The 14,372-nt window shown below is 38.1% G+C and overlaps 1 protein-coding gene and 1 long non-coding RNA gene across 3 annotated transcripts in view; one reads left to right on the top strand and one right to left on the bottom strand.

Moving 5' to 3' along the window:
* Window positions 1–8,078, bottom strand: part of EPRS1 (glutamyl-prolyl-tRNA synthetase 1) — a 65,231-nt gene extending 57,153 nt beyond the window's left edge. Inside the window, exons 1-2 of the mRNA XM_069459754.1 lie at window positions 7,920–8,078; window positions 4,111–4,195 (exon numbers count right to left, since the gene is read on the bottom strand). Of these exons, the coding sequence (XP_069315855.1) occupies window positions 4,111–4,195; window positions 7,920–7,965 (131 nt within the window). The 5' untranslated portion in view covers window positions 7,966–8,078. The remainder of the gene's footprint in view (window positions 1–4,110; window positions 4,196–7,919) is intronic.
* Window positions 8,079–8,153: 75 nt separating this feature from the next.
* The window catches only part of LOC138375813 (uncharacterized), a 24,175-nt gene continuing 17,956 nt past the window's right edge, over window positions 8,154–14,372 (top strand). Inside the window, exons 1-3 of one of the 2 annotated variants that reach the window (XR_011231562.1) lie at window positions 8,154–8,317; window positions 8,797–8,879; window positions 10,722–10,839. This is a non-coding gene — a long non-coding RNA (uncharacterized lncRNA). The remainder of the gene's footprint in view (window positions 8,318–8,796; window positions 8,880–10,721; window positions 10,840–14,372) is intronic. The other variant, XR_011231563.1, reaches the window with a different exon arrangement.

Raw genomic sequence — 14,372 nt, 5'->3', positions numbered from 1 at the left:
AAAAAAAAAAAAAAAAGACAGAAGATCAAAACTCTGTCACAATTTTTTTATAAAACAGGGAGAACAAAGGAATACATGCATACTAGATGCTGAGATCCCCAGCATTCTTCCTGCCCTCAGCTCTCAAAATATGCGGGCACCAGCTCTTCTTCACATTCCAAACAGGAGACTGAAAGTCTTCTCTGGATAATCTGATCAGCCCAAGGAGGAAAGAATTAAGAATACTGACATAAGCTGTTCCCCAAATGAACAGCTCTATCAGATCATCCTAGAGTAAAGCTCAAAGTTGACAACACCAACCCCAAGTTCAGAATTTGTAATCAGTCTTAATTTCCTACTCTAAATCCAAGCAAACTATCAGGAGTTACCAGAGCATTGAAGAAAACCTTTAACTTTAAAGACAGTGACCAAAATAAAAAGAGAAAAATGTAAGCTGGACAAATCACAGGCAAAGAAAACTTAAAAAGTAAATAAATTTCTTTTTAGTAATGAAACAAAATGTTGCAATCATAAAACAAGAACAAGATACTATAAAAGGAGTACCCAAAAAGTAAAAAACAGAACTCTCAGATACTAAAAATATAACAGCAGAAATAAAGAACTCAATAGAAAAATGGGATGATAAAGTTGAGGAACTCTCCAGAAAGTAAAGAAAAAAGAAAAAAAAGATGGGCTGGTACGGTGGTACACGCCTATAGTCCCAGCTACTTGGGAGGTTGAGGCAGAAAGATTGCTTGAGGCCAGGAGTTCAAGACTATAGCACATGATGGTCACACTTGTGAAGAGCCACCGCACTCCAGCCTGGGCAACACAGAGAGAGCTCATCTCTAAAAATTAAAAAAGGATAAAAAATAGAGGCGACAATTTAAGAAAATAAAAGGACTAATCCCCACATCCACATAAAGAACAGAAAATGGAGAGAAAAAATTTTCCAAATCAAAGAATAAAATTTTTATGTTCCCAAAACAGGATTTCCAAGTTTCTATTATACACTGAAAGAAGCAAACAAATGCCCAGCAGAACAGATTAAAAATAGACCCAGAGTAAACCATATTATTATAAAATTTCAGACTCCTATAAGGGAAGATTTCTCCAAACTTCCTAAAGTCACACAGAAAATGAGAAATCAGAGAGGCTTCAGAAGAAAGGCACAAAGCAAACAACAACAATTATTCTATGGAAATCTAAAAGTTCTATGTGAAAAGCAATTATATATGTGGCTCAGCAGTGAATAAAACTTGTAATGATTGTAATATTAACAATGAACGGTGATCAAACCAGAATTATGATACAATCACATCGGGAGGCAGGAAGTTAGTGAGTGTAGGGTAAGTGTGTGCATGTAGTGGCAAGAGGGGAAAGAAGAGTTTCAGCTTAAACTTTTGCTGTAGAAAGATAATGTCTAAAATTGGAAAAGCAAGGAAAAACAATATCAGAATGTTACTTGGAGACAAAGGTCGATACCAAAAGAATCAGTGGGAAAGAGTTGAAATATTTGCTCCCACAGAGGGAAAAATGGAGGATGGGGGGGGTGGAGACCGGTATTTTTTTATTTAAAAACTTACAGAACTATGCCTCTAAAGTATTTGCATATGTAGCCTTGATTTTAAAAAAAGAACTTTAATGAAAAAATAGACTAGGCTTGTCAATAACTGTAAATAACATGAATAAATATGAAATTTGGAACCTTGAAGAAAGACATTAATTTTGAACACATGAAAAATGTATATCTGCAACACTTTGAATAGGGCTCTATTGGGAATGGTGGGGATGGGATACAGATGAAAAGAGGCACATGGGACAATCTGTTTAGGTCAGTACTTTGAGAACATAATTACAGATTACATAAGTTCCTTTACCCATGTTACTCACAGTCACAGCAGTGATTATTACTATAAATACTAGTTTACTAATTAAGTGACCAGCAAGTCAACGGTAAGAGTTAAGTCTGGGAAAGGCAAATTAGTGGTTTTCAAGTGAAATATGTATCTACCAACTACTAATAGAAGCCAAGACTTCAGCAACAACTGTTTTCCTGTCTTGGGACAGTATGTTTATTAAGCCAAGAATTATTAGGTTTATTCACTAAAGTTAGACTACTACAAAGCAACAATAGACTAATTCCAATCTCTGCAGGTAGGGGAAAGTAACATCATTACAAACACTACATAAATAACATTCAGCTTTTAAAAAAATAAATTTGAACTAGTGATATTTAATGTATTACAACTGTTAATAATACTATGCCATATTCAATTATTTTTAGACAACAAAGAATTGTAAAATATCAGGATAAACAGCAGTAGAGAGATGGAAATGTTCCTCTTGGATTCTGTTCATTCTCCCTTTGAGGCTCAACAAGTGAGCATGGCAAGTTTTCCAAGTCAAGAAGCTGCATGGCGCATCTTTTAATCCTACTTCCGTCTAAGATTTTTCATGGGAAAATGATGCCAAGCTTGTAATACTCTTATTTTACATACCTTGTCTTTTCACCAATACAAGTCTTTCTTCTATCAGTTTATCACAGACCTTTTAAACACATTTCAAAATCTGCATCCTGCTTGAGAATATCTTTGACACCCTTTTTCAATCTGGTCCAGATTCGTCTATCTGCAAAGTATCCTTGAACCTGAAACCAAGTTGTGTCTATTTCTTAGTTTCATTATATGAAAGAACAATGTCCTCCCTTATTTGTTATTTTTTCCAACGGGTTCCAAAGAAAAGAGATGAGTTCAAGGGCACTCGATCTTCTATATATCCTGGGCTGCAAATGATTAGCTTTAATCAACAACATAAATATATATGCATATTGTAGAAAATGTTGAAAATACAGACAACTAAAAACATCCAGTGTTGTACATTTCTCATATTTTTCTATGCAGATTTGAACTATACATTGTGTTCTGTGTTATTAATGTTAGATTATAAACATATCCATCATTAAAAATTCTTCATAAGCCTTTTTTCATAGATGCCCAACATTCCATGCTGTGGACTTAACAAATTTCTTTCTTTCCTATTACTATTGATCTGAAATACCTCCAATTTTCCACCAGAATTACAACAGAATTTAAAAGCCTTATATAAAATCTTTCTGTACATTTTCAGTTCCTTTTTCTTTTTTTTTTTTTTTAAGGAAAAAAGGCATATAAATTTATTAATGTGCAAGGAAAATCACAGAGTGATTATCCAATAACTCCAGTGGTATACAGAAGTTTATATATTCTTTTTCATAGGGAAGGAGGAAGATGGGAAATGTAGACAATTCTTTTGAGGGACAGTAAATCATCAGGGAGAATAAATAGGGCAGGAGGTGGAAGTAGGGAAGTGGGAAGCAGACATAACAGGAAGACAAGAAGGGGAGCTGCATAGGAACAAAGATAGTCTTATGCACATAAAGTTCCCTACTTGATCTCTTGGAGCTGTTCTCACAACAATAAATGAAAAATCCGTCTGGGCTGGTGAAGTCTCTTCTGTCCCAATTATTTGATGAGATCCCTAGGGAAGGGGTTTAAGACAAATGCATTTCTTTTGGAAAAAAGCTTTTATGGTCAGGTAAAGAAATTCCAGAAGGAAAGCCCTTCCTGCTTGGGGGCGGGGTAGGGGTCTGTGTGTGGAACAAGACAAGGTTTGAGGAAATTTGCAGCTTCTCAGGCCTCTCAGCATGTCAGAGCACCAGTCTTTAGGGTATGGCTTTCTGTGCTTCAACATTCCCCTGTCTGAAACGTCCCTATATGTTTCATAGATTAAGAGCTGAGTTGGTGGCTGTGGAGAGAAAAATCGAGTTAATAGCTGAGTGGCAAAGGATCCAATTAAACCAGTCTCCCATTTCCGGGACTAGGCCCGTCCAATTAAACAGCTGTAACTCATTTCAGGAGATGATGTTGCAGATGGGCTCTCAAATCTAGGTCTCTAGTTCAGATTATGAAGGGAATCAGCTTGCAGACAAATATAAGCCTCTGGGTTCAATACTTTTAGAATGACGAAGAAAAGCACACTGCTTTCTAGGGACAATCCACCTAATTAGCAAGTAAAACAAGCACATAACATTTAAAGCTGATTTTTTTTAAATGCCATCAGTGCTAAAAACAAAGATATAAAATCACTTACTCAGAAATGCGAAGAATATTCTCTTTCCCTTCTTCAACAGAAATGCTGACATCGTTTTTCACATGTTCTACTGCCAGCAAAGCTCCTATAAATGATGGGATGAAAAGATTTCTCTTTGAAAACAATTTAGTATTTATAACCTGACTCATAAGGCAGTAAGGATGAGTCAACAAACGAATAATAGGTCCTGCAAGGGCCATACTTTTTCCCCCAGTCATCTGTAGACATAAAGTATAGTTATTTTGTCTTAGAGAAATAATCCAGAATCCAGAATCCATTCACAAGCATATCCAGCTGCTTTGGAATGTGCTCAGCTTCCAATTAGAAATACTGAAATTAACCTTTTCCTCTCTTAGGAAACAAGAAGAAATCAGAATAGTGCTTTACATAAAAGCTACTGTTAATAGTAGTTGAGTGATTATTATGTGGTAGGCACTATGCTTAATGCTTTACAGTCATTATCATTTTTAATCTTTGTAGTAACCTTCAGAGATACCCTTATCTCCATTTTACAGAAGAGGAAACTGAGGCTTAGAGAGGTTAAACAACCAGCTCAGTGTCCTTGACTTATTGTATGTCAGTTAGGATTTGCAGGGTCTAAGGCAGTCCAGAGCTCAAACTCTAAAACAGTGTAATACTGCCTCTCAACACTTAATAAAATTTACTAAATTGATTCACTAATCCTTTGTCCTATAATTTGGTTAAGATAGACAACTAAATACCATGTTCTGTTGGAAACAGGGCTGTGGCAGGAAAGGTACAAAATAAACCTAAAAAATTGTATTGTTAGACAGCAAGGAAGTACTCAAAGAAAGATAAGAGATACATCAAAAAGACACAGAGTCCACCTTGGAGAGGCTTCCATTGGCAAATAAGGGCATTCTGACCATCAAAGTAAATGAGATACATTTTAGTACATCCATATAATGAAATATAATCCAGCAAGTAAAAGGAATGATCTACCGTTGTGGACAAGATAGATGAATTTCAAAGGTATTATCCTAGGTACCAAAGAATACATATGATATGATTCAACATACATGACATTCTAGAAAAAGCAAAACAATAGTGACAAAAAGCAGATCAGTGGCTACCAGGTGCCAGAATGGGGAGAGGGATGACTGCAACGGGGCATAAAAGATTTCTAAAGTAATAGAAATATTCTTTATCATCACTGTGGTGTAGGTTACACAGTGTATATATTTGCCAATCAATTTGTACACTTAAAATTGGTGCACTTAATATGCAAGTTATAATTCAATAAAATTTTAAAAAATAAAATTAAAAAATGAGAATAATACAGATTATAACCTCTTGAGCATATTTTGCTATGTTTTTTTTTAATGAGAAAAAGATAAAGTTCTTCTCATAGAAAAATGCCAACTAATACATGTAGTAGGAATGGCAGCATTGGAAAATCACTATTTGGCAAACATCATAACTATCAAGTTGGGCAGGAAGCTTCACTGGACGCAGAAACCAGCTGGTGAAGGCTTGATGAAGAGTGGAACACTTTATGTGGTTCCAATGCATCTCCCCATTAAAATGTCTGTTAATTGTAAAGGGAAAACTGTGCAGTGAGGAAAGCTGGCAGATACCATCTTCAGTAATCAAGGTAAGAATCATCAGTAATGGGAAAATTAAATTCATGCACCAATCGACAGGCTGCAAAGAAGAACAAGGAATCACTGTGGTATTCCTGCCAAAGATGCAGATCCTGAATCTAGCCAAGAAGAAACATCAGACAGAGGATATTCTTCATGTAAGTGGCCTATAATCTTCAGAAAGGTCAAAGCTATGAAAGTCAAGGGAAGACTAATAAACCATTCCAGACTGAAATAAACTGGGGAGAGATGACAACTAGGTGCAAACAAAGCATGATTCTGGATTTTGATCCTTGCACTATGGAGGGTACTGTTGGAACAATTACTGATAGAACAAAAATGGGGTCTGTGTTTTAGATGAAAGAACTGTATCAACTCTATCTCCTGATTGTGATGGTCATGTGGGGTCATGTAGAGTTTCTTGGCCCTCGAGAGATGTACACCAGAGTATTCTGGGGCACTGAAGCATCGTATCTGCAGTATGCTCTTGGTGGTTGGGGGTGGGGGGGGGAAGGTCTTTGTTCTTTTCTTGCATCTTTTTTGTAAGTTTGAAATTACTTTAACATTAAATATGTAACATGCTGCGTGCATACAAAATAGGGAAATTCTAGCAATGCAATCCATTTTTCTAAATGTTTCATCTAGTTTTATTAAAAACAAAATGTATTTAAATTAAACTGGGAAGAAATAAATCAAAACTAAAAAAGAAGAGGAAAAAATAGAAAAATAATACACATTTGATATTGGTCTATAGCTCAAAATGACAAATTTCTTTAAGACTCTCTTACAGAATACTGGCAGAATGCGGTTCTGAGTTCTATAATTCACTAAGGAAACAGGTCTATCACCTTCACCTTCATAGTGATTTTCTAAGAATGCTGGTAAAAACCACAGCCATTCCTGAATATCTAAAATGTATCAGGAACTTTAAGTATAGTCTCATTTAATTGTAGGGACCAACCCTATGTGGAATATATTAATCCCCCTTTCTTAAGGAAACTGTGAGAGAAGTTAAACAAGGAACTTGACAAGGGTCCACAGCTAGTAAGCAGCAGCCAGGATTGGATTAAGGGCATCGGAACCAAAAATGCCTTTCTCTCAACCACGAGGCCAAACTGTCCACCAGTGCTTTTCCAGCCCAAGAATCACTCATTTCTGTTAGAATTGATTTGTTGTGAGGTTAGTTGGCAATTACTGGAACCAATATGCCAAAACATTAGCATCTTTTAAATATTTAAAATGGCTATTGAATTGTGTTTTTGTTCCAACAGACTGCAAGCACCACCAAAGCTGAGAACGTAATGAATAATTTCATCATCCCCACATGGCCACTTGGATCTAAAGGTCTCGGCTTCATAAACATTAGAAAGTCTATTTTATACATAAGCATTAACGAATTTGAGATCAGTAGACTACTCAAATTCTTTTGCGTAATTTCCCAAAGTAACAACAACAAAAAAATTCTAAGCTATCTATCCACGATAACCTTGGCCACGATCACAAAACAATTCCAAATCGAACTTAAGATGTATCAGGAAGGTGACATGTGCAATGTTTACTCTGGCATTTACTACACGTCCACCGGGTGTTGCTTTACGCAACTCCATCAGTCTGCAGTGTACCTGGGTATTTCTGCAATTATCCTACCACCCTCAATTAAAAATAAATGCAACCTCAGTTGAAACTCTAAGTGTTAATGCGATCGTCTGGTATGTTCTCTTTGAACCCGATAAAATGTAAGGAAAAGCCAAGTGGATTGAGGATCTTTTCTGTAGAGAACACAGGAAGGGAGGTAAGATAAGGAAAGTTAGGGAAAAGATTGCTAAAAGAAGGGAAGCGAAGATGATTGGATTTTAAGCAACTCTCGGTCTCCAGGGGAGACTATTTAAGAGAGAGGTGAGTTGGCCAGGAGTCATCCCTGTCAAAGAAGAAGGTCCGAAGCTGAGCCTCATGTGTCTCAGCTCGGGTTCACACCGCGCCTTCCTCCATGCCCGGGAAAACTGCGTTCAGGAGCAGATGCACCTGCCGGGGCACAGAGGGCGAAGGGCGCGGAGCCCACTCCGTGTACAATTCAGGGCAGAGGGGCAGGCCCAACCAACCAGATGGTGACCACCGCTGCGCAAAGCCAGGGCGCGGCGACCTTCCCCGCCCCGCACCCTCCCTGGCTGATGCAACACACACAGGTCTGCGGCCTCGGCCCCTTACCCAGAGGAGGATCTCCCGAATTCACAGTCAGACAGAGCGTCGCCATCTCCACCAGTCGGCTGGTTTGTCAGTCCGCCTGGCTGGCGCCTGAACCACGCAGCACCGGCTCAAAGCAAGAGAATGCAACGTGTGCGCGTGCCCGACGCCGCCGCAGCCTTCGCCCCGCCCCCGCGCCGCGGCCTCTGTCGTCACCGCGCACGCCGCGGTGCGTCATCGTTGAGCGCCGCCGTCGCCGCCCCCCTCACCCCCGCCAGTTCCAGGGCTTTCGACCCCCGCCCTTTGGCCGGCAGAGCCAGGAAGGGCCATGTGGCGTTCTACGCTGACGTGGGAAAGACGCTGAAGTGGAAAGGACTCTACGACGCTTCGTAAAATGCAAAAAGCACCATTTCTACGATTGGGTATGAAGCACAAAACAAAAACGCGCTATGTGTATGTAAAACAGAAAAATTCCTGGAAGCGTACACACGCTAGCCATGGTTACATTGGAGGTGGAGGAAGCTTTTCTAACGTTTCCTCCTTCTTTACTCAAAAGAGGAACGTATTTGTTAAAAAATAATTGAAAATTCTCCAACTGTTTATTGTATACATATTATTTACCGTATATACAATAGTTCTCACAGATACAGTTCTTTACGTTTGGCTGTACATCCTTATAGAAGACAGTGAGTGAGGTGACTGTAATTGTAAAAGTTGCTATGATATTTGCCATATTATTAGCAGTTGCTAAAAAAGAGAAAGGTGATTGTGGTTAATTTTCTTTATAACATTTTTGGAAAGCACTACTAAAAAGTTTATGTGCTTTGCCCTTTCTAAATAACTTTAGTGAACTCGCATTTTTAAAATTAAAAAGAAACATTTTATTTTGAAATATTTGTAGGTAAAATTTGTGCAGTTCAATAACCTGTGGAAAAGAACAGTTTGAGTGCAGAAACTATGCATCAAAAAATGAAAACTATAATGGTGAGTCTTTAGTTTGAAAATACTAACACAACTTACACCTTGCACTATCATTGCATTAATATACTTACCACTATTTTAGAGTTACAATTTTATTTTGTAATTATCTAATTTGTCTTTTGCATCATAAACTTCTTGTAGATTGTACCTTTTAAATCATGTATTTTATCTGTTTACAGTTTCCCTTTGGCTGGAATAATTTTCTCCCTGACTCCTTACTGAATATAACTTAACATACACCCCTTTTGATGTCTAGATTTTGTGTGTGTGTGTGTGTGTGTGTGTGTATGTATGGACCTTGCATTTTCTCATTTACAGCCTTTCAAACATCATTTTTAAAAAACAGATTAATGTCTTTTAGCATATATTCAAACACACAAGCAGGAATTGGGACAATTATCTGTTTAGCCTTCTGAAGGAAGTCCGATAATCTGGTTAGTTTCATTTCTCCATTGATGGTATATCTCAGCCAGTAAATTAGACAAAATATTTTACTTGAAATTGGGGTAGTCTCATATATTTTGTTATATACTTCTTCTGTATATCCTTTTAAAATAGCTTAGCAAAGAGCTCCTTATCCTGCTACAGTTTCTAGAGCTGTTTTGCCCTTTTTATATAGCATATCTGCTTCATTTATGTTTATATATTCATAATGTCATTCAAACATAAAACAATGAAAGAATCTCTTATTTTACTTGGCCAAGGTATCATAAATGGCTGAAGGATAATGCCTGTCTTTCTCTAAATGTGCCGAAAATACTTTTAAAAAGTTAAATGAGGTAATGCTTGGAGGAAAAAAGGAAATTGTAAGTGCTATATGATGTCCTTAATTAAAATGAGGGAGCTTGTATTATCATGCTGAGCATTTCTTTTATGACTATTAAGAACTCCAAGGTGAAAGTCACATTATTCCATGTTTATGGACACTTCCACTTCATCACCTATTTACTTCATGTAACTCATTTGGGGTAGTTATTCCAGATCTGGTCACAGCTTCCTTCCATGTAGTAAGCAGTATGTTTACAAAGTGCTAACATGGTGATAGATTTCTTTGATATTTTGAAGTTGCCCTCTTCCAAACATACTCAATGTGCCTTTTAAAATTTCTTTGATATTATGAAGTTCCATAAAGTTTCCAGCACAGTTTCCTGCACATCACACATATGCACTAACTAAATATTGTTGAGTAATTGAGTTTTATATAATATGTAGAGGGAAAATTGCTGTTTATTTGCTAAGAAACCTTTGGATTTAAAAAAAATGCTTTCATAAATGCTGAGTGTCTTCTGCCATATAATGCACTAGAGATACAAAGAATCCTGGAATCATTTATTTAACACATGAATAACTAAATAATCTATGTTTGAACATCTTCAGTGATAGAAACCTAAATTGCCCAAGACAGCCCCTGTTTCTAAACACCTATTCTTAGATGCACTTAAATCTGCTTTTCTGTCTTTCCATCCACTACCTTCTGAGGCTATACAGAACAAGCTGAGGATCCTCCACATGACAATATTTCATGTATTTCAGGCCATTGTGATGTCTTCCATGTCTTTGCTATCTAGGCCACATGTCTCCAGCCCTTTCAACAGTCCTTCAAATGATAGTTATAATCTATTCCAGCTGCCCTGTTCCAAACATACTCCAGTTCTCAATGTGCTTTTTAAAATGTAATACTCAGAACAGAACAAAACGTTCTGGGTGTGGTGTGATCAAGACAGAGGGAAGGCAGAAGTATTGTCAGTTTTATATTGCCCATTACAATGCTATCAACACATACCACATTAGCTTTTTACAATCACATTAAACTTTGACTCATATTAAGTTTTTTTTTTGAAGCAGGGTCTCATGCTATCACCCAGGCTAGAGTGCAGTGGCATGATCATAGCTCACTGAAACATCAAACTCCTGGGCTCAAGGGATCCTCCTGCCTTAGCCTCCCAAGTAGCTGAGACTACAGGTACGTGCCAGTACACCCAGCTAAATTATTTTTTATTATTTTTTGTAGAAACAATGTCTTGCTATGTTGTCCAAGCTGGACTCAAACTCCTGGGCTCAAGCGATCCTCCTGACTTGGCCTCCTGAATTGCTGGGATTCCAGGCATGAGATACCACACCCAGCCTCATGTTAAAATCATAATAAGCTAAAATCCCCATTCTCTAGTGATCTAATGTAAGGCATTGCATGTGTTAATTTACCCTTGGCTTGATTCATGGAGGATTTGATAGAGCTAACTTTTTCATTTTAAATGTCTTTACTAGATTTTAATTTTTGAATACCTTTTTAGTTCTATCTCTTGTAATTCAGTACACTTCCTATTATCAAAACAATACAGAAGGCTCTAAAAAGACTGCAGTACAAAGCAGAGCATTCCAAGTGCCCAGTAACTGGTTGAGTCCATAATGCTTTAGGGGTTCGGAAGAGAGTGAGATTGTTTAGTGGGGAAGTTAGAGATTAGTGTTAGAAAGTAATGATAATCATTCCATTTGTTTAAGGTTTTGCAATTTTGTTACTTGTCACAATCCCAGATACATATCATGATGATTTTGAGAAGCATGGAATCATTGAGGAAATGGGTTTCATCAATAAAAATGGCAAAAAAAAAAGGATGTACTGTGGCCCACAAATAGAAACCTACTCTCAGGGAAGCAGGACATATAGCAATCTTAGGTTTTAGAGTCATCATCTTGTTGGATGCTTTTATTGGTTCCAATCATTTTTTGGTTGGTTGTATTGGATTTTCTAGGTAAGTAATGTCTTTTTTCCCATCCAGAGGTTATATGTTCTATATCTTATCTCTTTCATTGGCTAGGACTTCCAGAATAATGTTAAATAGTATTGATAGTGTTGAATAAGAACATATTTTTCTTGTTCCTAACTTTAGTGGGAATGCCACTAATGTTCCATTATTAAGAATAGTGTTTGCTGCTGGTTTCTTATAGATACACATTATCCAGTTAAGGAAAATTATTTCTATTCCTAGCTTAACAGGATATTTTTTTAAAAATCAAGAATGGGTATTGAATTTTCAGCTGATATTTCTACTGATATTTAGACAATATATTAAGCTGTTACTATTATGCACATAAACAGGAGATGCAGAAATGGAAGACAAGGCACCTGCCCTCAGGGAGCCTACAATCTTATAAGTGGAGGAGACATGCAAATAAAAATTGCTCTGCAGTGAGATATATGCAGCAAGAGAAATATGTTCATCTTAAAAACATTTTGGAAATAAAAATAATAAAGTTTGCATAAAGTACAAAGGTAACTCAGAAGGTAGAAAATGATCAACTAGAAGAGAATGGTAAAGGAAAATTTCCAATAAGAGATGGCACATTTAAGGGATGGAAAGAAGGAGTCAAATGAAGAACATGAGCTGAAGCCTGGAGTCATGAAGCTGTGTGTATTTGAAAAACTCCGACCAGCTCATTATTGCCAGAAAATAAAATATTTTGGAAACAAGAGGTTAAAAGGCTGGAAAATAGACAGAGATTAAGTTATAAAGAGTTCTAAATACCATGCTGAGTAGCTAGATTTGATCTTGTGATAGGTCAGTGAAAAGTTTTAAGCAGGATCAGGAGATATGACTAGGATCGCATTTGACAAGGATCCGTTTGACTACAGTATAGCAGATGAGTTGGAGTGGGCAGAACTGGCAGTAGGGAGACCAGTTAAGATGTTATAACAGGTCCATATGACAGAAGAGATGAAGGCCTAAACTACAGCAGTGGAATAAGAATTGAGAATCGAGGCCAGGCGCAGTAACTCACGCCTGTAATCCTAGCACTCTGGGAGGCTGAGTCAGGAGGATTGCCTGAGCTCAGGAGTTCAAGACCAGTCAGAGCAAGAGCAAGAGCAAGACTCTTTCTCTACTAAAAATAGAAAAAATTAGCCAGGTGACATGGCACGTGCTTGTAGTCCCAGCTACTCAAGAGGCTGAGGCAGGAGGATCACTTGAACCCAGGAGTTTGAGGTTGCAGTGAGCTATAATGATGCCACTGCCCTCTACCTAGGACAATAGAGTGAGAACCTTTCTCAAGAAAAAAAAAGAATTGAGAACAGAGAACAAGTTTCAGGCATATTTGGGAGGTGGAATCAATGACAACAGATAAGATGCTACGGGAGGGAATGGTGAGAGACAAGCAAATTTGTCTTATTCCAAGATCTCAGGTTGGATAAGTGGGTAGATGGTTATGCCATTATTGAAGGAGGGAAGACAGAAGGGAAAACAGGTTTGGCAAAGTGTTTGGTTCCAGACTGATGTTTTGGGATGTTTGTAAGATATCTAGGGGGAAACATCCTTTAACCTTTAGAGATTATAAATGTGGGGCTCAGTTGAAACGTTTTGCTGAAGACGTCAGTGGTTGTTAAAATTGATGAGCTGAACCAGGGGAGGAGGAAATAGAGCTGTGCTATGCAGCTGCGGTCCCCAGCACCCCGACCGCAGAGCTTCCCCATCTACCCAACTGACACTACCCTGGAAAAATTGTCTTCCATGAAACTTAGGAAGGTGGGGATGCACAGCGGGCAAGCGAGTAAGCAACGCTTCATCTGGATTGACAGCTGCTCCCCTCTCCATCACACTCGCTGCCATCACTGTCTGAGCTCTGCCTCCCCCTACTCCCCCAACCCGGTCCTTGGAAAAATTGTCTTCATGAAACCTGTCCCTGGTGCCAAAAAGGTTGGGGACCGCTACACAATGTGACAGGCACTGGCCACATGGGGCCATTTAATTTTTTCTAACAGCAGCTTCACTGAGATATAATTCACATACCATGCAATTCACCTGTTTGAAGTGTGCAATTCAGAGTATCCCCACAATCAATTTTAGAACATTTTATCAGCCCCAGAAGAAACTTTGTACCCTTTAGCAGTCACTCCTCATTTCCCTTCAACGCTTAAAATATTTTTTAAAAAACTAAGGTTATAGGTGACTTGGTCCCTACCTGCATCCCCAACCTCATTTTATATAACATTCTTCCCCTCGTTCATTTTGCTTCAGCCACTGTGGGCTTCCTTTCTGTTCTTTATCTTCTCTTCTCAGAAGTGTTGTACTTACTATTCCCACTAGAAATCTTAGCTCTCAGCATGGCTGACCTGTTTTCAGCTCAGATATCACCTCCACAGAGAAAATATTCCTATTTTATCTAAAGAAGATCTTCTTCCGGCCCTTCCACCCCAACCCACCCATGTTGCTTTTTAGCTCATCTTCCTAGTAGATTTATAACATTTACCACAATCTGAAATAATTTCGTTTGCTTATTATCTGTCTTGCTTCACAAGAACGTGAGCTCAACAAAGGAACAGACTTATGGTCAGTGTTGTGCCCACTGTTGAATATTCAGTACCTCTATTCAGTGCCTGACATATAGTAGGTGCTCAATAAATATTTGTTGAATAAGTGAACGGAGGCCAAGGTGAGCGAAGTGGTATTTAGGAGGAACTTTAAATGGTTGAGCATGGCTTCAGTATAGGTTAGAGAGCAGAGC

The sequence above is a fragment of the Eulemur rufifrons genome, chromosome 27, assembly GCF_041146395.1.
Source record: "Eulemur rufifrons isolate Redbay chromosome 27, OSU_ERuf_1, whole genome shotgun sequence".
Taxonomy (NCBI): domain Eukaryota; kingdom Metazoa; phylum Chordata; class Mammalia; order Primates; family Lemuridae; genus Eulemur; species Eulemur rufifrons.
This window is presented reverse-complemented; position numbering and strand designations above follow the sequence as displayed.